Source organism: Daphnia pulex, chromosome 12 (assembly GCF_021134715.1).
Source record: "Daphnia pulex isolate KAP4 chromosome 12, ASM2113471v1".
Taxonomy (NCBI): Eukaryota; Metazoa; Arthropoda; class Branchiopoda; order Diplostraca; family Daphniidae; genus Daphnia; species Daphnia pulex.
In genome coordinates, this window is record NC_060028.1 from 9814615 (window position 1) to 9839672 (window position 25058).

At 40.0% G+C, this 25058-nt stretch overlaps 6 protein-coding genes and 7 long non-coding RNA genes across 22 annotated transcripts; 6 read left to right on the forward strand and 7 right to left on the reverse strand.

The window, feature by feature from the left end:
- Window positions 1-85: 85 nt before the first annotated feature.
- On the forward strand, window positions 86-645 carry LOC124209085. The gene is made up of 3 exons (XR_006880772.1): window positions 86-149; window positions 214-338; window positions 420-645. It is a non-coding gene; the product is annotated as an uncharacterized LOC124209085 (long non-coding RNA).
- Window positions 646-802: 157 nt separating this feature from the next.
- On the forward strand, window positions 803-3339 carry LOC124209037. The gene is made up of 2 exons (XM_046606904.1): window positions 803-1565; window positions 3067-3339. Exons 1-2 carry the CDS (start codon window positions 829-831, stop codon window positions 3152-3154), a joined length of 825 nt encoding a protein of 274 aa, XP_046462860.1. The 5' UTR covers window positions 803-828; the 3' UTR covers window positions 3155-3339.
- A 79-nt stretch (window positions 3340-3418) lies between these two features.
- Window positions 3419-4386, forward strand: LOC124209038. Of its 2 annotated transcripts, none has more exons than XR_006880748.1 (3): window positions 3419-3510; window positions 3615-3685; window positions 3760-4322. It is a non-coding gene; the product is annotated as an uncharacterized LOC124209038 (long non-coding RNA). The 2 variants fall into 2 exon arrangements; XR_006880747.1 differs by adding an exon at window positions 4330-4386 and having other exon boundaries at window positions 3422-3685; window positions 3760-4267.
- A 1787-nt stretch (window positions 4387-6173) lies between these two features.
- Window positions 6174-7013, forward strand: LOC124208440. Its single transcript, XM_046606154.1, has 2 exons — window positions 6174-6470; window positions 6532-7013. The coding sequence occupies exons 1-2, from the start codon at window positions 6418-6420 to the stop codon at window positions 6842-6844; spliced, it is 366 nt and encodes a 121-aa protein (XP_046462110.1). The 5' UTR covers window positions 6174-6417; the 3' UTR covers window positions 6845-7013.
- Window positions 7014-7698: 685 nt separating this feature from the next.
- Window positions 7699-8271, reverse strand: LOC124208468. Its single transcript, XR_006880447.1, has 3 exons — window positions 8244-8271; window positions 8044-8183; window positions 7699-7863 (listed from the first exon to the last, which is right to left on the reverse strand). It is a non-coding gene; the product is annotated as an uncharacterized LOC124208468 (long non-coding RNA).
- Window positions 8272-9118: 847 nt separating this feature from the next.
- Window positions 9119-9678, forward strand: LOC124208469. The gene is made up of 3 exons (XR_006880448.1): window positions 9119-9148; window positions 9209-9348; window positions 9529-9678. It is a non-coding gene; the product is annotated as an uncharacterized LOC124208469 (long non-coding RNA).
- Window positions 9679-10377: 699 nt separating this feature from the next.
- LOC124210093 lies at window positions 10378-11217 on the reverse strand. Its single transcript, XM_046608405.1, has 2 exons — window positions 10921-11217; window positions 10378-10859 (listed from the first exon to the last, which is right to left on the reverse strand). The coding sequence occupies exons 1-2, from the start codon at window positions 10971-10973 to the stop codon at window positions 10547-10549; spliced, it is 366 nt and encodes a 121-aa protein (XP_046464361.1). The 5' UTR covers window positions 10974-11217; the 3' UTR covers window positions 10378-10546.
- A 2142-nt stretch (window positions 11218-13359) lies between these two features.
- LOC124208818 lies at window positions 13360-14547 on the reverse strand. 3 transcript variants are annotated; one of them, XR_006880611.1, is made up of 4 exons: window positions 14484-14547; window positions 14295-14419; window positions 13881-14213; window positions 13360-13776 (listed from the first exon to the last, which is right to left on the reverse strand). It is a non-coding gene; the product is annotated as an uncharacterized LOC124208818 (long non-coding RNA). The 3 variants fall into 3 exon arrangements; XR_006880612.1 differs by having other exon boundaries at window positions 13360-13631; window positions 13706-14213; XR_006880610.1 differs by having other exon boundaries at window positions 13360-14213.
- Window positions 14548-14675: 128 nt separating this feature from the next.
- Window positions 14676-17110, reverse strand: LOC124208940. Of its 3 annotated transcripts, none has more exons than XR_006880719.1 (5): window positions 17054-17110; window positions 16901-16997; window positions 16429-16690; window positions 15793-16366; window positions 14676-15166 (listed from the first exon to the last, which is right to left on the reverse strand). It is a non-coding gene; the product is annotated as an uncharacterized LOC124208940 (long non-coding RNA). The 3 variants fall into 3 exon arrangements; XR_006880721.1 differs by having other exon boundaries at window positions 14676-15493; XR_006880720.1 differs by lacking the exon at window positions 16901-16997.
- A 1550-nt stretch (window positions 17111-18660) lies between these two features.
- On the forward strand, window positions 18661-20159 carry LOC124209046. Its single transcript, XR_006880752.1, has 2 exons — window positions 18661-19353; window positions 19419-20159. It is a non-coding gene; the product is annotated as an uncharacterized LOC124209046 (long non-coding RNA).
- Window positions 20085-21078, reverse strand: LOC124209045 (vacuolar protein sorting-associated protein 37B-like). The gene is made up of 2 exons (XM_046606909.1): window positions 20852-21078; window positions 20085-20781 (listed from the first exon to the last, which is right to left on the reverse strand). Exons 1-2 carry the CDS (start codon window positions 20981-20983, stop codon window positions 20176-20178), a joined length of 738 nt encoding a protein of 245 aa, XP_046462865.1. The 5' UTR covers window positions 20984-21078; the 3' UTR covers window positions 20085-20175.
- Window positions 21079-21564: 486 nt separating this feature from the next.
- On the reverse strand, window positions 21565-24090 carry LOC124209049. 5 transcript variants are annotated; one of them, XM_046606912.1, is made up of 4 exons: window positions 23957-24090; window positions 22910-23879; window positions 22695-22844; window positions 21565-22628 (listed from the first exon to the last, which is right to left on the reverse strand). In XM_046606912.1, the coding sequence occupies exons 2-4, from the start codon at window positions 23362-23364 to the stop codon at window positions 21902-21904; spliced, it is 1332 nt and encodes a 443-aa protein (XP_046462868.1). In that variant the 5' UTR covers window positions 23365-23879; window positions 23957-24090; the 3' UTR covers window positions 21565-21901. The 5 variants fall into 5 exon arrangements, with proteins under 5 accessions (XP_046462868.1, XP_046462870.1, XP_046462872.1 ...); XM_046606914.1 differs by having other exon boundaries at window positions 22910-23882; window positions 23957-24070; XM_046606916.1 differs by having other exon boundaries at window positions 23975-24063.
- Window positions 24091-24118: 28 nt separating this feature from the next.
- Window positions 24119-25037, reverse strand: LOC124209053 (selenoprotein M-like). Its single transcript, XM_046606924.1, has 3 exons — window positions 24731-25037; window positions 24596-24666; window positions 24119-24534 (listed from the first exon to the last, which is right to left on the reverse strand). Exons 1-3 carry the CDS (start codon window positions 24842-24844, stop codon window positions 24315-24317), a joined length of 405 nt encoding a protein of 134 aa, XP_046462880.1. The 5' UTR covers window positions 24845-25037; the 3' UTR covers window positions 24119-24314.
- Window positions 25038-25058: the final 21 nt, after the last annotated feature.

The window sequence follows — 25058 nt, forward strand, 5'->3', positions numbered from 1 at the left end:
TAAATAGGTAACAACTTGATTATTAACAAGCATATTTATGTAACTTTGTTTATTAAACAGACCGTCCGATACAAACTCTTAGTTAGTACTATTACTCAAAAACTGATTCTCTTGAATCAGCAGATTCGAGTGTTTATAGCGCCGTCAAGGTAGATATTTCTGAATGGTACCCGTCTTGTCAACTGCTAATAATTCGTGTTCTTGGTTTGACAGAAGCTGTGTTTTGTGTGTTGATCGTCTCCACCATGCACGCGGTATTCAAGACCAGCAACGTCTTGATCAAGAAGAAGAAAAGAACGGAGAAGCAAAGAACGACGATGTAACTACTAAATAGCGGGGTGGGTACCGCTAAATTCATTCTTAGTTGAATGTCGAATCGCTAATAGCATTGTTGGTTATGGTAGAACAGTTTTCCGCAGTTTTCCACACTGGTACGCTGTATGACGTCGAGCAATGCCAATAATGGAAGTGCTCTTTGAAGAACTGAGCGTCTAGATCTTCTTCAGTCAGATGAAGCTAACGGATTCGGAAATCGTCGAAGAAGCAGAGGACATCACAGCTGAAAACAAACGTGAGTCAAACTCCTGTGGTTAAGTTTTGCAGCTACTCTCAAAATATTTTGTCTTGTTTGCTCGTGTTGATTGAGACTGCTTTTAAATTGTCGGTAAATTCGTTCGACATTGACTGTGTGCGACCTCTATATTTCAGCTGCTTCTCAGCAAACAAAAGAACAACAAAAACGGGGGATAGGTGAGAGATGGCGCTCAGGTGGGCGGACCTTTCCCTTAGACACATCAGATCTCTTTTCGCTCTCGTTGTGCAAACATCATGTCGGATCCCGAACAGTCAAGCGATTCTAGCTCAAATTCTAGTAGTTCAGGCTCCGACTCATCAAGAAGAGGAGGCGTAAAGAAATTTCGTCTCTCAAGTGAAAAGTCAGCTAGTTTGGCCGACTGGGTCGTATCGGGTTTAGATGACACTCGAGCGAAAAGTGCTAGAGAGGCCTTTAGACCCAAGCTAAAGAAGAACGCCGACCTGCTGATCAACCCCAATCTAGATGATGCATTCTACATCCGGCTGAAGGCAGTTAAGTCATCTTCGGCAGCCAAGGTCAACATCGACCCAATCGAGAAAATCTACAGAAACCAAACCTTCAAGATCCTTGACTTAGTCAAGCCCATCATGTTTCTAGCAAGTCGGCTCAAGAAAAAGAAGAAATCCCGAGCCGACGCCAAGGCGGTCAAAACAGCTCTGAAGCTCTGGGCGGTGGTGTACCACGACATCACGAACGCGCGACGCCGCAACATTCTGGCCCAAATCTACCCGCAGAATATTGGACTGCTAGACGACAAAGCTGTCCTGCCAACGGGTGGAGAACACCTCTTCGGTCCGAAGTTCACCCAGGCCCTGGTCGAGCAAGTGAAAACTCTGAACGCTCTCGAAAACGCGGGAGCCCCTCGCGCGCCCGGATCTAAAGGTGGTCATGATCAACGCCAATCGAATCGCGATTTCAGCCACCCCCCTTCATCTTCAGGCGGTCGCTATTCCAATTTTAAAGGATCTCGGTATGTCCAATCTATTCTCCTTTCCTTTTATGGGTTTTTTCTCTTGGACGCATAGCGCGTTTTTATGTTAAATTGTCAAGACCGGCTTTCGATCGGTGGAATTTATCAACGGTGGCCCCATATCTACAACTAAATTCTATTTGTGATCCCGTCCAATTATTTGGGAGCGGGTTGGCTCACCAAGCTGAACTTGATTGACTCATACTTGTCGGTCTCAATTTTTTCCTATTTTTGAAGGCCTTTTGAAATTCCTTCAGTTTAAATGGGGGCGTTTTTCTTCGAATTCGTGCCCCCCCTCCTTCGTTTTAAACTCAATGTGATGGGCGTTCACCAGACTAGTAAGGGGAGTGGTAACCTTCCTGCGGAAGAACGACCTTCGCCTCGAACTTTATTGGGATGAGATTTTAATCTCGGCGCACGGGTATAGCATTGCCCCAGCACACTTCCGTGCTCTTCGGATCCCCTTAGATTCCAAACCGGATGGTCATCTGATCAGGTCAAGAGAGCAATTTACGCTTTCGGCACGTTTACAAGAGGCTCGTAGAAGTCCTTCTTGGTTGGTTTCAAAGGCAGATTTTACATCTGGCCGTCCGCTCATTTTTCCCGACGACGGATTTGTCCAGGGCGTCGGATGCATCCTTTTTAAGAAGGGAGGGGGGCAGTATGAAACGAATAAGGACTAGGAAACTAGCCGAGATTGCCCTAGCAACACCACTGACCTCCCGTCCCTGATAGAGCTAGCAACGGAAATTCCGCTCCTTCTCTTCCCATCCAAGTAGGCTGATCTCCCCGTTGGGGGAGGGTCATCCATTGACAGGAACGAATCCATCTGTTTTATCGCTCGGTGGTTCTCCGGAGTTGTCTGGAAGAACGAACCTTTCCGAAGGAAATTATCGAGCTCATACTGGGAGCAATTCGATCGAATACGCACCCTGCATACCAGTCCGCTGAGGTCGCTGGGAGCAGTTGGTGTAAGCAACGGAACCACAACTCTCTGTTGTCTGGCGTCAAGGAGGTATTAGCTTTCCTTGTTAATTTTCATTCCAGCAAGAGCTGCAGCACGGTGGGAAGGAACCCTTCGACAACTATTCGTATGAAAGAGTATTGACGCCCTTTTAGACGAAATGCCGATTTGGTGGCGCATCCATGTTACACAGTCCAGCAGGGCTCCCACGAGCTCCAATTTTCAATCAGGCGTTGGTAACTGTCGACCATCAGGGGGTCTCATCTTATATCTTATTATATCTGATTATATCTTGCTTTAAAGACACAGTCAATGTCGAACGAATTTACCGACAATTTGTAAATTGTTCGAGCGAGCTTTAGCTCGCGATGAGCAATTTGGATTGTTGGGGGAATGGAGTGAAGACATTGACTGTCTTCTAACCACCCATCCCGCCCACTTCATTCCCGTTATCATTATGTTATTTAACTTGAATTAGGTGCAGCATCCGATTATTGACGGCCCACTAATTCCTCTTTCCTTCTATCTTTTTGCTAGATACAACAATGATAGCCGCAGATCCAATTTCGACCGTGGCTCACCCAATCCCGCCAATAAAGGCGATCAGAACATCAACAACAAATAGGCCATTTGAACCATGGATCACCTTACACATTTTCCGTTAAGCCAGATCCACAGTTTGTTTTTGCTTCCAATTCTGATGTGTCTAAGGGAAAGGTCCGCCCACCTGAGCGCCATCTCTCACCTATCCCCCGTTTTTGTTGTTCTTTTGTTTGCTGAGAAGCAGCTGAAATATAGAGGTCGCACACAGTCAATGTCTTCACTCCATTCCCCCAACAATCCAAATTGCTCATCGCGAGCTAAAGCTCGCTCGAACAATTTACAAATTATCTATCAGGGAAGCCCTAATAAGAGGTCCAAGAGAAATTTATTCGGGTCAACTGATACCATGCCACGTACTAAATCGTTAATGGTTTTCAGGTAAAAAATAACCATGGGAATATGGGGTCGCATAAATAGATGTCACTGGTGGAAAATAAGAAGGTGATATGGTATTTTTCTTTTCTACTGTCTGATTTTTAAAGATTTGGTGAGGAACATCCAATCTGTCGATCGCGGTCGCTAACCAATTGTTAGAAAAACAGCACCAATAATGGTAAGAAGGTGTGCTGTGAAGTGGCGTGATAATTTTAATCATGGACATTCAGGTTTCATTTCGTGATTTGTTAGGTCGAACTCGGATGTGCTTTATTCGAGATTTTAACACAAATTGCATTTTATACATAAAAAAATTTATCAGGAAGCTACAATGTTACAGCATTACCCGTACTATGGCTCGTCCCGGTTTGTATTGCTTTGTATAATCTTTAGTTGAACGCTAAGTATATTATTAGAGGCTAGCTAAGAGAATTTGGCTAGATCTTTACAAGATTAGTGAATGTGATTTTTTAAAGAAATTGTGCCTGTTGCACATCGATATTATTGGCCTTGATTCTTAAAGGTGGCTTGTTTAAACTTTCGACGGTTAAAGTTAAACTCTATTTAATAAAGAGATAATATAACATTTAGCTAATGATCTTGCATTCTTGACTAAATATTTTCAGGCAACTTTTGAAGTTTTTGTGGGCACTGATTTGCAGAGTGCTCGTGACCAACAGATAAAATGGCCCAATCCATATTGCAAATTTGCAAGCTGTCTTCCAAAACCATCCAAAACCAAGGAATTTCTATTTGCAAGGTAATTATTTCAACCAGCAATGTTTCTTTTAATTACTGTGGTAATAATTCAAGATGATGAAGTCTAATTAGGTAGAAAACCTTTCTGAAAAGTTTAGGAGCCATTGTTAATTTCAATTGGTGTAAAGTGAGTTTTAAGCCATAATCATTTGGTATTAATTTTTATATTGGTTGTTGTAGAACCATTCCAATCCCCAGCAACGTAAACCTGCAGAAGGAAAGGCACGTAAAACTTGTCATGCAGTGGTGTAGAGGTTGGGTGAGAACGGGATGTGTTACATAACCATTTGGTATTCATTTTGAATTTTGATATTGGTTGTTGTAGACCCACCCCCAGCAACGACAACCTGCTAAAGGAAAGGCACGTAAAACTTGTCAAAAAGAGGTTGGGTGAGAACGGGATGTGTTACTGTTACATAACCATTTTCATTTTGATATTCGTTGTTGTAGACCCATCCCCAGAAACTTCAACCTGCAAAAGGAAAGGGCAGTCCGCATGTCCTTCACATTCGAAGGTCACGGAGATCATCATTACATAAAACGTGCCATGCAGTGATGTAGAGGTTGGGTGAGAACGGGACGTGTTTCATCATTTTCAAGCAGCTACAATAGCCGCAAGGCTTAAGAGGTGAGGGTGATCAAAAAATCGTATAAAAGGAGAGAGAAAAGGCGAAGGTAAATCAGTCGAGGGAGCATCTCCGACACGGCAACAACTGCAGCGCTCTGTCTGTCAGTTCACATCCATAGGTAAATATTCTGTCTTTTACATAGAGTTTGTTATCAATCCTTCTTTTGATTATGTATGCTTGTTATTATGTAATATTTATGTTAAAATTTATAATTGTTTAGCAAACTATGGCGTAGTGCTGCTGTTGTGTGTTGAATCTTTGATGGCTGGGTCGACCACTGGTGTACCGATGTTTTCTTGGTATGGCGGATACCAAACCGCAACGCCGCCGCCTTACTACCCAAAAGCAACTTACGCAACGACCAGTTACTGCACCGAGGTCTTCCAAGTACTACACCACTAAAGCACCGGACTTGAATAGCACAACTTACGCTGCCCCGAGCCACTACACTGACGCCCTGAAGTATTACTCTGCCCCGAGTTACTACACCACCAAGGCGACGGAGGATGACTACGAATGCTGCCCCAATCCCCATCCTCCGAGGCTCATACACCGAGGCTCCTAAGTATAACTCTGTTCTCATCTACTTACTGCACCGATTTTCCTAAATACTACTCTGTTCCCAGCTGCTACACCGAGGCTCGCGCCGATTACTACACCGAAGCTTGAAAGTACTACTCTGCCCCGATCTACACAACCATAACTGACACGGCCAATTATTACGCTGTCCCGACTTGCTGCACAGAAGCTGCTCTTTCGTACTACGTTGAAAAGAAATACTACACTGATGCTCCAGTTCACTACACCACAGCCCCCAAGTACTACACCGGAGAAGCCGCCTACAACGTATGCTGCCTAGTTTACTACACCGAGGCTCCAAGTACTACATCACTAAGGCACCGGAATTCTGCACGTCTATGTATGCTACCCCTGCCTACTACGCCGAGGCCCCGCATTACTACAACACTGAAGCGCTCAAGTACTACACTACAACCTGCGTTTCCCCGAGCTACTACACCCACGTCCCTAAGTATTACTGTGCGTAAAAGGAATCTTCAAAAAAAAAGAAGTGCCCGAACTGCAGTGCCCTATCTGTCACCAACTGCTTTCCTCGTAACCGATTCGCAATTATGGGTAAATATTCTTATTTTTATATGAGTTTTGCATCAATTATATATTTTTTAATTTTTTAATATGCCTGTTAATATTTAATATTAATGTTTCAATTTATTTACTGTTTAGTGAACTATTGCGTCGTGCTCCTGTTGGGTGTTGTAGCTGTCGTTGATGGCTGGGTCGACTGCTGTTGCAGCGATGTCTCCTTGGTATGGCGGAAACCAAACCGTAACGCCGCCGCCTTCCTACTCAACTTACGCAACGACCAGTTCCTGCACCGATGTCTTCAAGTACTACACCACCAAACCACGGGAGTTTTATACCACAACTTACGCTGCCCCGAGCCACTACACTGATGCCCTGAAGTATTACTCTGCCCTGAGTTACTACACCATCTAGGCGACGGATGGCACCACATGACTACGTATACTGCCTATCCTACTACACCGAGGCTTCAAAGTATAACTCTGTTCTCAGCTACTTATTGCACCGATTTTCCTAAATACTATTCTGTTCCCAGCTGCTTTACCGAGGCTCCTGCTGATGTCTCCACCAAGACGGTCGAATACTACACTGAAGCGACAAAGTACTACTCTGCCCCGATCTACATAACCACAACTGAGGCGGCCAAGTATTACGCAGTCCCGACTTGCTACACCAAAGCTGCTCTTTCGTGCTGCGTCGAACAGAGATACTACACTGATGCTCCAGTCTACTACACCACGACCTACGCTACACCTAGCTACAACACCGCAGACCCCAAGTTCTACACCGAAGAAGGCGTCCATACACAACTACGTACGCTGCCTAGCTTACTACATCGAGGAATTTAAGTATTACTCCAAACTACTACCAAACTGAGGTTCATATGTATTACATCAGCAATTCTCCCCACCTTGTCACCACTATTTACGCTGCTCCGAGCTGTATACCGAAGTTCTGAAATATTTTTTGGATGTGTTGAAAGATTGTTGAAATACAAGATTGATTGATAAATCACAATTGCATGTCTATTTTCTCTTAAGTACCTTTCCTCCTGCTGATCATTGCATGATGTGAGAACACATTTTTGAGTGCTGTGTAAACTTACAAAAATAATCGATCTTGCAAAATACAACAATAAAAATTCAAACTCCTGTTTTACATTTCATAAACATATCAACATCTTTTTTTTCTATCATTAAAATTCAAGTCCAACAAACAATATTTTTCTAAAAATTCAAGTCCATTTTTCTAAAAATTCAAAGTCCACCACCTATTATGCTAAGTCCAGACTTTTGTTTTTGAAAAAAATTTTAAAAAAATTCCCCTTACACAAAGTTTTAAAAAAATTATCGCGAAAAAATTTAACTCGAATATTTCATTGTATGCAAAATTTATTTTTATAATATCCATACATCATATACATTTTTCCTGTGGCCCCCAGGGGGGGGGGGGGCCTGTCGCTTTCTCTACCGCGATAATAACATGATGCAAGTTATATGCAAGTTATTATTTGTTTGGTGCAGAAAGCTTGTTTTATCTAGCAGTTCTCGACTGTTTCAAACCTGACATTGATCAGGTTGCCTCAGTCGTATACTGCATGATTGAATGAAAACTCAAAAGACAACAGATCAAACTATTTGAAGTCACAACACAAAATATCACTGGCAGAGCAATTTCATATGGCATGGATGAAAACGACAACACAAAATTTTTGAAGTCAGGAACCCAGATGGAACAGCTCAGCTACAACAGCACAGCAACTTCTGGATTACACTGCAATCGCATTCAGCATACAATGGTTCAATCTCTCTTTGTCACACCTTTCACCATTTGGCTGCAACAAGGTAACCACCAGCATGTGCTTTACCTGTTTAAGAAAAGAAAATTATTTTCGAGAAACACAACTGTGTACACATTATGACAAAAGAATACAAAGAGTGACAGAAAACTACGCAGTCCAACAGAAAAACTTTGATATCTGATTCAAAATTTCTATAGTTAACTAAATCTGTAGTACTTTTGCAAGACATTTGATCAAAATAATTACTTTTTACTGTTGAATGGGGTGAGACGTAAGCCAAAGAACAGGCAGCGAGACACACGAGGCACGCCATTTCGGAAATGTACAGGCACTTCCCAAGTCTGAGTTGAATGATTTGACAAATTGGTTTCTACGTGCCAAATCACCTGTAAATTTTCACATCAACATTTTACATTCAATACCATTAGGAAATTAACAATAAATACCTTTTAATTTTCATCGTGAGAAACGTCACAACCAACAACCCTTTTCTGCTGCGTCTTGGATCAAAATGGCCGCTAAACGTCCCTGAAGACACTCGCGCTACCTGGTGGACATCATACAGTTGGGGTGTCAGAGATGTCCAACAGATGTCATAGGCGTCGACGTTTTCATGTGATGGCGGATTGTTGTGTTGAGTGATTGTCAAAAGTTTTCCTATTTCTTCATGAAAATTACCGATGAATTCATCAGTAAATTCAAGTTTTTTTCTTTGAAACTTGTTTGTGATGTGATTTATTCCTTATGTGTGCTGGATCAAATTCAAAATTCCTCAATCTAACCTGTAGGAACGGGACAGGAAACAGTAGCATACAAATAGCCTAGCATCACGGGACAGGAAATTGATTGATTGCAGGATTTGATAGATTGTATTTTCTCTCATAGGTAAAGCTACGAAAAATATCATATCATCTAGGCCATGGGTAATCTTCTGGTTTATTATATTAATAGAGTTTGTGGTAGTGATGCTAGGCTATTTGTATGCTACTGTTTCCTGTCCCGTTCCTTCCCACAGGTTAGATTGAGGAATTTTGAATTTGATCCAGCACACATAAGGAATAAATCACATCACAAACAAGTTTCAAAGAAAAAAACTTGAATTTACTGATGAATTCATCGGTAATTTTCATGAAGAAATAGGAAAACTTTTGACAATCACTCAACACAACAATCCGCCATCACATGAAAACGTCGACGCCTATGACATCTGTTGGACATCTCTGACACCCCAACTGTATGATGTCCACCAGGTAGCGCGAGTGTCTTCAGGGACGTTTAGCGGCCATTTTGATCCAAGACGCAGCAGAAAAGGGTTGTTGGTTGTGACGTTTCTCACGATGAAAATTAAAAGGTATTTATTGTTAATTTCCTAATGGTATTGAATGTAAAATGTTGATGTGAAAATTTACAGGTGATTTGGCACGTAGAAACCAATTTGTCAAATCATTCAACTCAGACTTGGGAAGTGCCTGTACATTTCCGAAATGGCGTGCCTCGTGTGTCTCGCTGCCTGTTCTTTGGCTTACGTCTCACCCCATTCAACAGTAAAAAGTAATTATTTTGATCAAATGTCTTGCAAAAGTACTACAGATTTAGTTAACTATAGAAATTTTGAATCAGATATCAAAGTTTTTCTGTTGGACTGCGTAGTTTTCTGTCACTCTTTGTATTCTTTTGTCATAATGTGTACACAGTTGTGTTTCTCGAAAATAATTTTCTTTTCTTAAACAGGTAAAGCACATGCTGGTGGTTACCTTGTTGCAGCCAAATGGTGAAAGGTGTGACAAAGAGAGATTGAACCATTGTATGCTGAATGCGATTGCAGTGTAATCCAGAAGTTGCTGTGCTGTTGTAGCTGAGCTGTTCCATCTGGGTTCCTGACTTCAAAAATTTTGTGTTGTCGTTTTCATCCATGCCATATGAAATTGCTCTGCCAGTGATATTTTGTGTTGTGACTTCAAATAGTTTGATCTGTTGTCTTTTGAGTTTTCATTCAATCATGCAGTATACGACTGAGGCAACCTGATCAATGTCAGGTTTGAAACAGTCGAGAACTGCTAGATAAAACAAGCTTTCTGCACCAAACAAATAATAACTTGCATATAACTTGCATCATGTTATTATCGCGGTAGAGAAAGCGACAGGCCCCCCCCCCCCTGGGGGCCACAGGAAAAATGTATATGATGTATGGATATTATAAAAATAAATTTTGCATACAATGAAATATTCGAGTTAAATTTTTTCGCGATAATTTTTTTAAAACTTTGTGTAAGGGGAATTTTTTTAAAATTTTTTTCAAAAACAAAAGTCTGGACTTAGCATAATAGGTGGTGGACTTTGAATTTTTAGAAAAATGGACTTGAATTTTTAGAAAAATATTGTTTGTTGGACTTGAATTTTAATGATAGAAAAAAAAGATGTTGATATGTTTATGAAATGTAAAACAGGAGTTTGAATTTTTATTGTTGTATTTTGCAAGATCGATTATTTTTGTAAGTTTACACAGCACTCAAAAATGTGTTCTCACATCATGCAATGATCAGCAGGAGGAAAGGTACTTAAGAGAAAATAGACATGCAATTGTGATTTATCAATCAATCTTGTATTTCAACAATCTTTCAACACATCCAAAAAATATTTCAGAACTTCGGTATACAGCTCGGAGCAGCGTAAATAGTGGTGACAAGGTGGGGAGAATTGCTGATGTAATACATATGAACCTCAGTTTGGTAGTAGTTTGGAGTAATACTTAAATTCCTCGATGTAGTAAGCTAGGCAGCGTACGTAGTTGTGTATGGACGCCTTCTTCGGTGTAGAACTTGGGGTCTGCGGTGTTGTAGCTAGGTGTAGCGTAGGTCGTGGTGTAGTAGACTGGAGCATCAGTGTAGTATCTCTGTTCGACGCAGCACGAAAGAGCAGCTTTGGTGTAGCAAGTCGGGACTGCGTAATACTTGGCCGCCTCAGTTGTGGTTATGTAGATCGGGGCAGAGTAGTACTTTGTCGCTTCAGTGTAGTATTCGACCGTCTTGGTGGAGACATCAGCAGGAGCCTCGGTAAAGCAGCTGGGAACAGAATAGTATTTAGGAAAATCGGTGCAATAAGTAGCTGAGAACAGAGTTATACTTTGAAGCCTCGGTGTAGTAGGATAGGCAGTATACGTAGTCATGTGGTGCCATCCGTCGCCTAGATGGTGTAGTAACTCAGGGCAGAGTAATACTTCAGGGCATCAGTGTAGTGGCTCGGGGCAGCGTAAGTTGTGGTATAAAACTCCCGTGGTTTGGTGGTGTAGTACTTGAAGACATCGGTGCAGGAACTGGTCGTTGCGTAAGTTGAGTAGGAAGGCGGCGGCGTTACGGTTTGGTTTCCGCCATACCAAGGAGACATCGCTGCAACAGCAGTCGACCCAGCCATCAACGACAGCTACAACACCCAACAGGAGCACGACGCAATAGTTCACTAAACAGTAAATAAATTGAAACATTAATATTAAATATTAACAGGCATATTAAAAAATTAAAAAATATATAATTGATGCAAAACTCATATAAAAATAAGAATATTTACCCATAATTGCGAATCGGTTACGAGGAAAGCAGTTGGTGACAGATAGGGCACTGCAGTTCGGGCACTTCTTTTTTTTTGAAGATTCCTTTTACGCACAGTAATACTTAGGGACGTGGGTGTAGTAGCTCGGGGAAACGCAGGTTGTAGTGTAGTACTTGAGCGCTTCAGTGTTGTAGTAATGCGGGGCCTCGGCGTAGTAGGCAGGGGTAGCATACATAGACGTGCAGAATTCCGGTGCCTTAGTGATGTAGTACTTGGAGCCTCGGTGTAGTAAACTAGGCAGCATACGTTGTAGGCGGCTTCTCCGGTGTAGTACTTGGGGGCTGTGGTGTAGTGAACTGGAGCATCAGTGTAGTATTTCTTTTCAACGTAGTACGAAAGAGCAGCTTCTGTGCAGCAAGTCGGGACAGCGTAATAATTGGCCGTGTCAGTTATGGTTGTGTAGATCGGGGCAGAGTAGTACTTTCAAGCTTCGGTGTAGTAATCGGCGCGAGCCTCGGTGTAGCAGCTGGGAACAGAGTAGTATTTAGGAAAATCGGTGCAGTAAGTAGATGAGAACAGAGTTATACTTAGGAGCCTCGGTGTATGAGCCTCGGAGGATGGGGATTGGGGCAGCATTCGTAGTCATCCTCCGTCGCCTTGGTGGTGTAGTAACTCGGGGCAGAGTAATACTTCAGGGCGTCAGTGTAGTGGCTCGGGGCAGCGTAAGTTGTGCTATTCAAGTCCGGTGCTTTAGTGGTGTAGTACTTGGAAGACCTCGGTGCAGTAACTGGTCGTTGCGTAAGTTGCTTTTGGGTAGTAAGGCGGCGGCGTTGCGGTTTGGTATCCGCCATACCAAGAAAACATCGGTACACCAGTGGTCGACCCAGCCATCAAAGATTCAACACACAACAGCAGCACTACGCCATAGTTTGCTAAACAATTATAAATTTTAACATAAATATTACATAATAACAAGCATACATAATCAAAAGAAGGATTGATAACAAACTCTATGTAAAAGACAGAATATTTACCTATGGATGTGAACTGACAGACAGAGCGCTGCAGTTGTTGCCGTGTCGGAGATGCTCCCTCGACTGATTTACCTTCGCCTTTTCTCTCTCCTTTTATACGATTTTTTGATCACCCTCACCTCTTAAGCCTTGCGGCTATTGTAGCTGCTTGAAAATGATGAAACACGTCCCGTTCTCACCCAACCTCTACATCACTGCATGGCACGTTTTATGTAATGATGATCTCCGTGACCTTCGAATGTGAAGGACATGCGGACTGCCCTTTCCTTTTGCAGGTTGAAGTTTCTGGGGATGGGTCTACAACAACGAATATCAAAATGAAAATGGTTATGTAACAGTAACACATCCCGTTCTCACCCAACCTCTTTTTGACAAGTTTTACGTGCCTTTCCTTTAGCAGGTTGTCGTTGCTGGGGGTGGGTCTACAACAACCAATATCAAAATTCAAAATGAATACCAAATGGTTATGTAACACATCCCGTTCTCACCCAACCTCTACACCACTGCATGACAAGTTTTACGTGCCTTTCCTTCTGCAGGTTTACGTTGCTGGGGATTGGAATGGTTCTACAACAACCAATATAAAAATTAATACCAAATGATTATGGCTTAAAACTCACTTTACACCAATTGAAATTAACAATGGCTCCTAAACTTTTCAGAAAGGTTTTCTACCTAATTAGACTTCATCATCTTGAATTATTACCACAGTAATTAAAAGAAACATTGCTGGTTGAAATAATTACCTTGCAAATAGAAATTCCTTGGTTTTGGATGGTTTTGGAAGACAGCTTGCAAATTTGCAATATGGATTGGGCCATTTTATCTGTTGGTCACGAGCACTCTGCAAATCAGTGCCAACAAAAACTTCAAAAGTTGCCTGAAAATATTTAGTCAAGAATGCAAGATCATTAGCTAAATGTTATATTATCTCTTTATTAAATAGAGTTTAACTTTAACCGTCGAAAGTTTAAACAAGCCACCTTTAAGAATCAAGGCCAATAATATCGATGTGCAACAGGCACAATTTCTTTAAAAAATCACATTCACTAATCTTGTAAAGATCTAGCCAAATTCTCTTAGCTAGCCTCTAATAATATACTTAGCGTTCAACTAAAGATTATACAAAGCAATACAAACCGGGACGAGCCATAGTACGGGTAATGCTGTAACATTGTAGCTTCCTGATAAATTTTTTTATGTATAAAATGCAATTTGTGTTAAAATCTCGAATAAAGCACATCCGAGTTCGACCTAACAAATCACGAAATGAAACCTGAATGTCCATGATTAAAATTATCACGCCACTTCACAGCACACCTTCTTACCATTATTGGTGCTGTTTTTCTAACAATTGGTTAGCGACCGCGATCGACAGATTGGATGTTCCTCACCAAATCTTTAAAAATCAGACAGTAGAAAAGAAAAATACCATATCACCTTCTTATTTTCCACCAGTGACATCTATTTATGCGACCCCATATTCCCATGGTTATTTTTTACCTGAAAACCATTAACGATTTAGTACGTGGCATGGTATCAGTTGACCCGAATAAATTTCTCTTGGACCTCTTATTAGGGCTTCCCTGATAGATAATTTAAAAGCAGTCTCAATCAACACGAGCAAACAAGACAAAATATTTTGAGAGTAGCTGCAAAACTTAACCACAGGAGTTTGACTCACGTTTGTTTTCAGCTGTGATGTCCTCTGCTTCTTCGACGATTTCCGAATCCGTTAGCTTCATCTGACTGAAGAAGATCTAGACGCTCAGTTCTTCAAAGAGCACTTCCATTATTGGCATTGCTCGACGTCATACAGCGTACCAGTGTGGAAAACTGCGGAAAACTGTTCTACCATAACCAACAATGCTATTAGCGATTCGACATTCAACTAAGAATGAATTTAGCGGTACCCACCCCGCTATTTAGTAGTTACATCGTCGTTCTTTGCTTCTCCGTTCTTTTCTTCTTCTTGATCAAGACGTTGCTGGTCTTGAATACCGCGTGCATGGTGGAGACGATCAACACACAAAACACAGCTTCTGTCAAACCAAGAACACGAATTATTAGCAGTTGACAAGACGGGTACCATTCAGAAATATCTACCTTGACGGCGCTATAAACACTCGAATCTGCTGATTCAAGAGAATCAGTTTTTGAGTAATAGTACTAACTAAGAGTTTGTATCGGACGGTCTGTTTAATAAACAAAGTTACATAAATATGCTTGTTAATAATCAAGTTGTTACCTATTTATATTTAATTAATTAATAACAATTTATAAAATGAAAACATTATATGGTTTTTTATACTTGTTTTATTTATTAAACAAACCGTCCGGTAAAAACTGCAGCCAGTCAAGCAGGGGGAGACACTGCCCGACTGACTCTACCAGGGAGGATTACCCGGCTGTGGTTAAGAGAAACCGGAAAAAGAGCGAAGAAGCAGTTATTATGAAAGCAATGCATCATCATATTAGTAGGCTTCCGGCTTAGACTCATGACCCTCCAACAGATTTCATCGAATCATGCGCCTCGCAAGTCCCCGTTCGACCAGACATCTCCCTTCCTCCTGGTTGTGGCAGCGAGTGAGTGGCCATCGGCGGGCGTTGGTTAGTGCCTTAGTGGTTATTTAGGGAAACTGGGCCACTGAAGAACGGAGCCCAGATATGTACTTGTAATTTATCTACAGCATCTACATAATTTATTGACGAGTCTTGAATTTCAGCAAATTCTCCTCAGTCAGTGTTACCAATGGATCAAGTCCATGGAACGGCAGCAAACGATTCAACTGAAAAAAAGAATAGATTTAATTAATAGTCAATAACTGAACGAAACATCACTCAAAGCCGGTACAGGTAGCAAGAGACGACATATCGACGAAATGCAGCCGATAACACAAGACCGACAGCCATCAGGCAACATTGACTATTTAACCCAACTTTTCAACACAGCATATACTGTATGAACACCAACATAGGCAAATGACACATTTAAGTGTGATGTTAAACTGCAAGTCTGCACAAGCTACATTTCAGAGCATCTCTCGACTGGAAAGGGGCTGCAAAACCACTTTACACCAAACAGCAACACCATAACATCATACCAACCACAACTCCTACACAGCAAAAGAACATTAATGAACCACTAACATTTTGAAATGTGAAAAAGGATACCAATGATAAAATTTACTTCATTTAAAATTAATAATAAAAAATGATACCAGGAAATAATTCTGTAAAACTACTTCCAATGTTGTAAAAACTTGGTAATACTAATTGAGAAATTTTTTTCTAGTTTGATTCGTAATTTTCGACATCACATAAATTTAGACTTGTCAGTTGAATACAACATTTAAAAAAACAAAAAAAAAAACAGAAGACTTGCCAATACAACCAATAATATTAATATAATTACCAATTCAAGAAGTCTTCCTGCAGTGACACTTCAGAATTCAGATAACACCAACTTGATAAACTGCATGCAACAGCTGCAGCTCAACTTGACGCCCGATCACACCTTTCACCAACTGACTGCAACAAAACCATATTAATGATACGGCAGCCATATAAGGCATACATGAAGCTCAGACTTTGTTATGTTCTCAATTTCTGCAACAGTTAAGCAAAGGGATCTCTGTCTCTGACCTAAACATCAACTAATAAAACCTGTTGCATTATTGCAGGGAAACTTATCAACAAAATTACTTTACTAGCTCTGAAGTGTTTCTGCACGAGATACAAAAAAAATTCCCCAATGGTCACCGCCATTTTATGCGAAAAAGACTCTGCAACTTTCCTTTCGATAAGAACACTCCTAGTTTTCACACGAGTAACTAACAGCTGACACACTATTTACTTAGGGAACAGGGAGAATAGATATGCTTTTGTAATTTGTCTTAATCTAAATGATTTATCAGTCTTGAATCTCAGCAGCCTCTCCTCCGTTTCACCGATGGATCTAGTCTGAAGAGTGGTGGCGAACGATTGAACTGAAACGAGAAAAGAAATTTAGTTTCAAGTTGATAATTAAATTTAACTATTCAAGCATTACCTCAGCGTGCGTACAGGTAGCAAGAGACGACAGATCGACAAAATGCAGCCGAAATAATAATTTTCGATATTCATCAGACTGCATCGACTCTTGCACATTAGTGCAACACTACATCAACACAACCATAAGACGTAGAAGTATGATGTCCAACTGCAAGTTTGCACGAGTTCCATTTCAGGGAATCTCTCAGATGGAAAATGACTGCAAGATCCACACCAGACAACACCATTAACAGCTCAAACACCAAACTGACCAAGAAATCCTACAAACCAAAAGGACTTAAATAAACCAAGAACATTTCCAGATTTTAATAAATCTGTTTCCATAAAAAGTCTAAATCTCTCTTATTAGCTGATAAAGATTTTTCACAAAAACTTTCTTATGTAAAAACAAGCATTTGTCACATTTATCTCTATAAAAAATATAATGTCAATCTCGAGTAAATTCTAAACAAAGAATGTGTGTTACAAACCATAAATTAATTCAAGCAAAATGCTAACCCACTGATCGGTTCAAACTGACAAATTTTCAGAAAAGCTGTCATGGAAGCAATAAATAATGTCACCTATCTACCAACAATCAAGAATAAAATGTTACATGATTCAGCTCAAAAGTAACTTTTTACCTTTCCTGATTTCCTCTTTGCTTCTCATTTGTCTTTCAATATGGTAGAACACTTTAACAAGCGATCTCCCACTCAACCGGACCGAAATGGTGGGGGTACTTTTCGGATCGTAATCCGGAAAAGAACTTTAAAAATCCGGACTAGGTCTATTCTGTTCAGAATCGCAAGGCGATTCCAACGGAATTAAGTCCGGATTTTTATCTTTTCCCGTTCACGAGATAATCACGGTTGAAAATCGTGAAATATCACGAAAACCCAAAGTCTCCCCGTTCGACTACATCGCTTTTAGCCGTATATTCGGCTTGTAAAAAAAAACTAATTGATACAAAATGTAGCTCTTTCATCCCTCTTTCAGAATCCAAAAGGATTTTTTATAATTCTTTGAGATGTTTGAGATATCACGATTTTCGTGATACCCCCATTTCGACAAATTTTTCAGGCATTTCATTCGGCGTTGCCGATTGCCGTATATGTGACTTCGCCCCCACTCCTTCGCTTTTTCCATTGTTTCCTATGTATCAAGTCCCATCTGTATCGATATACAAGGCCTTGATACATAGGAAACAGGGAAAAAGCGAAGGAGTGGACAGGAAAGGGGGCGAAAAGCACATATACGGCAATCGGCAACGCCGAATGAAATGCCTGAAAAATTTGTCGAAATGGGGGTATCACAAAAATCGTGATATCTCAAACATCTCAAAGAATTATAAAAAATCCTTTTGGATTCTGAAAGAGGGATGAAAGAGCTACATTTTGTATCAATTAGTTTTTTTTTACAAGCCGAATATACGGCTAAAAGCGATGTAGTCGAACGGGGAGACTTTGGGTTTTCGTGATATTTCACGATTTTCAACCGTGATTATCTCGTGAACGGGAAAAGATAAAAATCCGGACTTAATTCCGTTGGAATCGCCTTGCGATTCTGAACAGAATAGACCTAGTCCGGATTTTTAAAGTTCTTTTCCGGATTACGATCCGAAAAGTACCCCCACCATTTCGGTCCGGTTGAGTGGGAGATCGCTTGTTAAGACACATCTTCGTGACGAGTAGGTGATAACGTGCACGCAACACATGAAGAAGCTCAAACTCCATAAGGCTGCTCATTGAAAAATAAAACTCAATTACAACCAGAAACCAATCAAGGAATTTCAATTCAGAAACAGTCTTAGAATTTTTGAGCTAATCAGCACTTTTACTTGTACTTTTGTTTAGTTATTCTACATGTGACGAAACGTGCAACATGCAACAAGAGACGTTTTAGGAAAATGTACAGCAAATCACATGGCAACATGACCAAGGATAAATTAAAGAACATGAAGCCCGTAGATTTACCACACAAAATATTTTCATCTTAGAATCTTAAAAAATTCACGCAGGAATTACCTTTCTTGATAAATTTCAGAAAAGAAGTACTCAAACCATAGTACTTACCAATATCTGCCAGCGTCACGGTTGAATAAAACGGACGGAATGCGATGCGGGAATGTCGTCCCAACCTTAAGTGCGCCCCCTTTCATCCCTCTACACACTAGAGCTAAATAGTTCAATCCCTAAACACACTGAAATATTTGGCCACCTAGTGACAGCCCATCCATGGACACTATAAAAGTCAGACACTCAAGACGGAAGATAAACCAATATTCGTCATCTCCGTGAAATAGATTAAGTAGATAAATAAAGCAATTATCGAAAAATTAACAAGTGAGCTTTGTTGGTGGAATTATTTATACAGAGATGTTCAAAGTAGCTGAAACTGACTTATTTGACAGCTGAAAATGACCAAAGTCTATGATAAAGTCTTCTAGCGTTAGAAAAAATTAACGAAAAATAACAATTCGTTTGCGAGTTTGCGACTCGCAAAGAGGGCCTAATTGATTACGCAGACACAGAGTTCAAAGCCAGTAGATTATTAGTAATTAATCGTAATTAATCTACGAAAATAGGTGAATTGTAGGGTACCTAGGCATAATCATGTCGCAGCGGACTAAAGTCCAACTCGTCAAGACTGTCTGTTGTGTAGCAGTGAAGCTAGATGAGTGTGAGCGCAAAGATTAGGAATTAGGATGGAGCAGCAGAACGTCACTCTTCTGTCATCGTCATAAAAACGAAATAATTTTTTTTTCTGTCATCGTCATAAAAACTAAAAAAATCGCCGTCTTTTTGCAACACCTCCAAATAAAAATAAATGGCAAACGTCATCGGTTTGTTTAGCAGACGAAAAAAAACGTGATTGTTTCGTAACATAACAAACAAATGTGTGAAAATTGTTTTCAGATTTAAATGCATCTGTTTTCTGTCCGGTAAAAAATGTAAATAAAGTTAAATAATATTGGAATCCACTCACCTTTTATCAAAACTTGTCTAGGTAATAATGTATGTCTGCTCCTTGGGATGGCGGAGCGTCAGCTGTTCTAGGCAAGGAAATAATGGCAGACTTTGGATTGGAATACCTAGCAGATTTCTATCTTCCAAAAAAAGTCAACCTCCAGTAAATCACTACAGAGTGCTCGGCATATCTTCAAAAGCAACACAAGCGGAAATTAAAGCTTCATTTTACAAATTGTCAAAACTTTTCCATCCCGATGTCAGTGATCAAAGTGAAGAGACTGCCACAAAATTTAGACAAATTACAGCAGCCTATGAGATTCTTGGCAATTTGAAATTAAGGAAAATGTATGATAGAGGACTTTTGCCACATCATGAAAATGTTTACCCTGGAGTTGAAGTTGATTATAATGAGCCTGAAGTGAAATCTCCATATAAGAAAACAGGAAAACAGCCAGCAACTGGTAGAACTACTATTTATGACTTTGATGCATGGTCTAGAATGCATTACGGAACTGCAATGAACCGCAAAGCAGCAGCCAAGGGAAAGTGGCATTCTCAAAACAATGCAAGAGAAGAAATTAATGAAAATGCTAAATCAGATCATACTATTGGATTGGTTTTGATAGGTATCACAATTGTGGCATTACTTCACATAGCAGCCCAACCCAACTATGATGTACCAAATGATAACAAGAAATGATTCATTTTGTTGTGTTTGTGTACAGTTACATCCTTGTTAATATGTAGGCTTTCTAATACAATGGAAAGAAAAACATAATGATCACTCAATCAACTTAAAATCTAGGAGGATACATATTAGAATTTGGATACATGGGGTATGGCATATTAGGAGCATTATTGGGAGGGAAGATTGGATAGGGAAGGTTACCAGCAGTATTATGTATTGGATAAGGTGGAAGTGGATTATTGCTGAAAGGCTGGTTAGCATAGCTTGGTGGAGGAGGAGCTGGTCTTGCTGGATTTGAAACCCCAAATTGCTGAGCAGAATGTTTTTGCTTTGCAACCAGCTCTTTCATTTTATCAGCTTTGACTTTTCTCAAGTGTGCCGTCTTTCTTCTTTGTTGAAACTCTTCAACAAAAGTATCTACATCTAGGGCTCTGTCAAGAAATTTCTCTGCCAACTGTTCTGATTCTTCTTCAGCTTGCAGTGTAGCAGACTGAAGCAACCCAATTGCGGTGTCAAGTGAAATGCTGTCTGCCTGTCCCTCCACTTCTTTTTCCTTTTCTTCTCGACTTCTTTCAAGCTGAGAAGCTATTTGATAGAGCTCAACTAGTTTCTGCTTTCCAGAATTGAGTTTCGGTTCCCAAGTCAAGTTATACTCAGCTAAAGACTTATTACTAGCCAACAGGACATCCTTCTCTGCTTCTTGTTGTTTGACCTTGAATGTATAAAAAAATATTTTAATAAGATTGGTACTATAAAGTTTCACAATAACGTCATTTGATTACCAACTGAGAATCGCGTATGATAAATTCTAAACGGGCGTCTTCGTTTAACAGCTCCTTTAATTCAGAAGAATTACAATGCTGCAGCAAGCCCATCACACTAACAGTTCGAGGATCGTCTACTTCGATTAACATTTTTTGTTATTTCAAAAAATACTTGGTCAAAATGTTTAGAACTCTCGAGCCTCGAGTACAGATTACAACATCACATCAAAATCTGTTTTGTTTCTATTGACTAGATTTTTAAGGCCTTTCATGGATTGTTGAATAAGGTTGTCACCCAGCGCCAACTAGTGGGAATTGTTAGTTGGTGCAGTTCCGTGTTTTTTTGTTTTTGTTTTTTTATTTCTGATCTGAATCGATGACAAAAATAAAGAATAGAAGAGACTTTCCACGAAGAAAATTAGCAAGAATTTGCTGCAGACATCGACCATATGTGCGCAACTACCGTGTAAATTTCTTGGCAACAAATTTGAAAAAATTTGTTTACAAATTACAATAGAACCGAAAGCTGATTAAATATAGTATCAATCCCCGATAAAAAAAAATCTGCTTTGATATAAACCCCAACAAAAAGCTTATAAAATGTGTCCACAACATTGTATAAATCCTTATCGGAATATATAACTTCTTTGGTTTTAAAATCATATGATATCAGATTAAATAAAATCTAAATCGACTAACTTAAGTAATCAAGAACAGCATTTTATACTATGTGATGTATAAAGTTCATTGTTTTATTGTTTTATGCAGTATCCGCAGAATTGACATGCAGTAAGCAAAAGAATATTAGGGTGGACTATATAATCACAGAAACAATGTCAAGACACGCACTCAGACGATCACACTATCGAGGCGTCGATTCCATGCAGTGTCCAAAAACATAAAACGCAAACAAGATAGGCATTTATGGAGGGAAAATAGGCTAGAATGTACGTTTTTGTTACTTTATTGGTTGTCTATGGCAAAGAGAGGAAACACGGATTTCGTAAAAAGAATACGATCGAGTCTCAATGATCCCTCCCGATTTTATTTTTATTTAGTTAGCAACTATCAAAAAACTTTCTTCGACTTGGGTACGCGATTATCCGTCTGTGAAGATCGGTTCAGACTAGTGATCGGTTTAGGTTTAGTTTCTTTCTCTCCTGGATTAGCTCCCTTTTTAACTGTAATGGAACGAATTGCGGAAGAGGACTTTTTACTTTTACCTTTGGAAGGAGCTTTAGCTTTATTATTTTCAAATTCTGAATGAGATTCTTCTATGTTTATGTCGCTATGGTCAGAGGAGACCAAATGCCTATTACGTAATAAGGCGGATTTCCGCGCCACTTGCACGTCAAGAACAGTCACTGGCTCGCCGGAAGCATCTCTTTCATATTGACTATCTGGACGAACTTCATCGGGAACTGTCGTCTTGTTTCTATCCACTGGAGGTCTCCTGACTTCTTTGGAAACCTTACGCTTTGTCTTCTTTCGCCTTCTACGCGCTCTTATTGTTCTAAAGAGAATGAAACGATACCACCGTTGGATTTTAATAGCGGCTTTTTCACGCAACTGTTCTTCTGCTAGTTGTCTAAGCGCTTCGTCAGCTTGCTTCTGTTGTTCTTCGATGATTGCGTCGTAGTCTATCGTCACGGCAGCCAACTCTTTCTCTAATTCTTCAAGTTGTTTCTTGTCGGCCGAAACTTCACGTTTCAAATCGTTCACTTTCTTACGGCGTTGGCAAATATCCTCGTCCATTTTCAACGTAACCGACTCGATTTCTTTCTTTCGTTCTTCGCTAAAACGCAAAATGTTATAATTGCCAAGTGTAAAAATTGAACAATTTTTTTCGGAAATTAATTACCAGCATTTCTTCAACTGATTTTCAGTAATAGAGTTCTCTTTCACAAGGTTGGCAAGTTGAGAACCCAAAAGTTCAGAGTGAAGTTGTTGCTCCTTCAGTGGTTTCCGATTGTTCGTTTCCCATTCCTTTCTGGCTACTTCTCCGCATTCTCTGTAAAATATAAAACAATACACACAATTAAAATTATAAAAACTATTTCACCAAAATATAAATACTTTGCCAAGCGAAGACAACTCGTAGTCCGTTCGTCGGTTTCTTTTAAACGGATTTTGAGATCTTGAATAAGATCAAGACGAGATTTCCACAGAGATTTTTGTGATGTTTCTTCTTTTTCACCATTCGTCTTCAGCTGGCGCAATCGGTTCTCCATGCGGAGTCGCTCTTCCCGGAGCCGCGTCAATCTACTTTGACATCCGTCCACTGTCTGTCCCTTTTCTATCTTTTCCGCAATCAACTGAGCGAATCGCTGCACGACATCTACCACTTCCTGGATCGACGAATCCCAAGTCGATAATTCGTCCTCTGAAGTTAAGGGAAATGGATCCTTAATCCAGCGATAGAATCGTTCTTGTAATGGTTCATCGCCTGGTAATTTGGCCAATCGCAAAACCACCAACAAATTGTTTTGCATGTCTTTTAAAATATTAACCAGAGCTTGACGATTATCCATATCTCCTGACTATGATTGCTTAAACACTGAGGGAGAGATACCTACAGTGTATAGCTAACTCGATGTCGCCATGACAACCAAACTTTTCATTTTCGAGCTTGCGTAAAAACATTAACATTAAGATAACATCACTGTGTTATCTACAGAATCTATGATAAAGAAAAAAAAAAGCAATTATCATATAAATGTTAACATTATTTTCTCCAAGAAAATTTAGTTCCACTAATTAAGGGTAAAATTTTTAACTTTAACCGTAGAAGCTACGGTTCTACATACATACACGGTTACAACAGCGCATATGTACAACTCGTTTGGCTATATGGTGTGGTTTGAGTTGTCGTTGACAAGACGAAGTACGAACAACCACATGTGCCGTATGAAGGTTCCTATTGAAACAACAAAAACTTACCACCCAACCGCAAGGAGACGATGCGCAAACACAGCTGTTCACGTTTAGACCACCAGCGCAACGGAATAGAGACCTCGCCTATGGAAACTTCTCCCTTACTATGTACCTGCTCAAAAAAAAGAAAGTAAATCTACAGGTGTAACTATACTGACATAAAGTAAACCACTATTTTAGAAATCTTACTGTGATATTACCACATACGGTTATGAAGGACGAAACTAGAGTATATCTCCTAGGAAGTTATAAGGTCATATGTAAGTGGGAATAGTGGAATCAGTGGAATTAATAAGCATACATCTACAGATTTAATAAATTTATCAAACCCAATTAAACATCCTGGATGACTTTGTATAGCTTGACTTGTTGTATTCAATAGCATCAAATTTTGTGGCCACAGTACAGAAACTGGACTGCCTTATCTGCTTGCATGCACATCATAAATGTTTAACAAAGCAAGCTTCATATAAGCCAATAAGAATTTTGTGCTTTAGGAATACATCACAGAGAAGCTATCAGAAATATTTGCAAACCAACAGTTTTGTTACAAATCCTCTCTTGGAAGGTAAGGACCAGTTAAAAACTGTTCAGGCACCTCATCCTGGGAGTTTGACTTCTTATAGAAGCCTTTACGAAGAAGAAAATTGTTGCATTCTTCCCTGGAAAAGTCTGATATATCCACTTTCTCCAGGACTTCGTCAAACTCGTTTAGCAGAAGTAGGGAAGGGGGAGCACCTGGAATTGGCTTGAACAGTACATTATGACTGTACAAAGAAATAAAGTTAAGAAAAATGTCTGGTGATTGAAAAGAAAAGTAAAACTTACAATAACTCAACATCCTCGTAAATGAATTTCTTCACCTGAGGAAGTCTGTTCAAACGTCATCCACCACAACTCTGTGAATAGAATAATCAACGAGTTAAAGATGTGGAAACAATTACAATTAAAACATGGACTCACCTCTATTCTTGCCTTCACAATATTGTTACTCTGTAGTTGTTCATCTGCAAATGCAAAACATGTCAAAAGAAAGATGGAACTTAGAAGCAAATTCAAAGTGGCAGGACCTCGCATGATTGAAAACCGATACGGTTTCTTTTCAACGCGACAATGAAAAGTTTCGATATAAAACTTTTATAGAATAGTACGCATTGGGAAATAATGGAGGCAGGAAAATAAAACGAGAAGATAAAGGAACTGTTTCGCGGGCTCCACAATGGACGATGGGTATAGAGGGAGTCAGCTGTCATACTACCCTCCCACTTCCTAGCTGACCAATGAGCGAACA

Excerpts from the sequence above, each read along its gene's own strand:
- LOC124209037 (XM_046606904.1), top strand. The coding sequence starts at position 829 with ATGTCGGATCCCGAACAGTCAAGCGATTCTAGCTCAAATTCTAGTAGT. Across the intron at positions 1,566-3,066 it reads TCCAATTTTAAAGGATCTCG|ATACAACAATGATAGCCGCA; the intron begins GTATGTCCAATC and ends TCTTTTTGCTAG.
- LOC124208440 (XM_046606154.1), top strand. The coding sequence starts at position 6,418 with ATGGCACCACATGACTACGTATACTGCCTATCCTACTACACCGAGGCT. Across the intron at positions 6,471-6,531 it reads TACTACACCGAGGCTTCAAA|CTGCTTTACCGAGGCTCCTG; the intron begins GTATAACTCTGT and ends TTCTGTTCCCAG.
- LOC124210093 (XM_046608405.1), bottom strand. The coding sequence starts at position 10,973 with ATGGCACCACATGACTACGTATACTGCCTATCCTACTACACCGAGGCT. Across the intron at positions 10,860-10,920 it reads TACTACACCGAGGCTTCAAA|CTGCTTTACCGAGGCTCCTG; the intron begins GTATAACTCTGT and ends TTCTGTTCCCAG.
- LOC124209045 (XM_046606909.1), bottom strand. The coding sequence starts at position 20,983 with ATGTTAATCGAAGTAGACGATCCTCGAACTGTTAGTGTGATGGGCTTG. Across the intron at positions 20,782-20,851 it reads TCATACGCGATTCTCAGTTG|GTCAAACAACAAGAAGCAGA; the intron begins GTAATCAAATGA and ends TATACATTCAAG.
- LOC124209049 (XM_046606912.1), bottom strand. The coding sequence starts at position 23,364 with ATGGATAATCGTCAAGCTCTGGTTAATATTTTAAAAGACATGCAAAAC. Across the intron at positions 22,845-22,909 it reads AGTTGTCTTCGCTTGGCAAA|AGAATGCGGAGAAGTAGCCA; the intron begins GTATTTATATTT and ends TATATTTTACAG. Across the intron at positions 22,629-22,694 it reads AATCAGTTGAAGAAATGCTG|CGAAGAACGAAAGAAAGAAA; the intron begins GTAATTAATTTC and ends TTTGCGTTTTAG.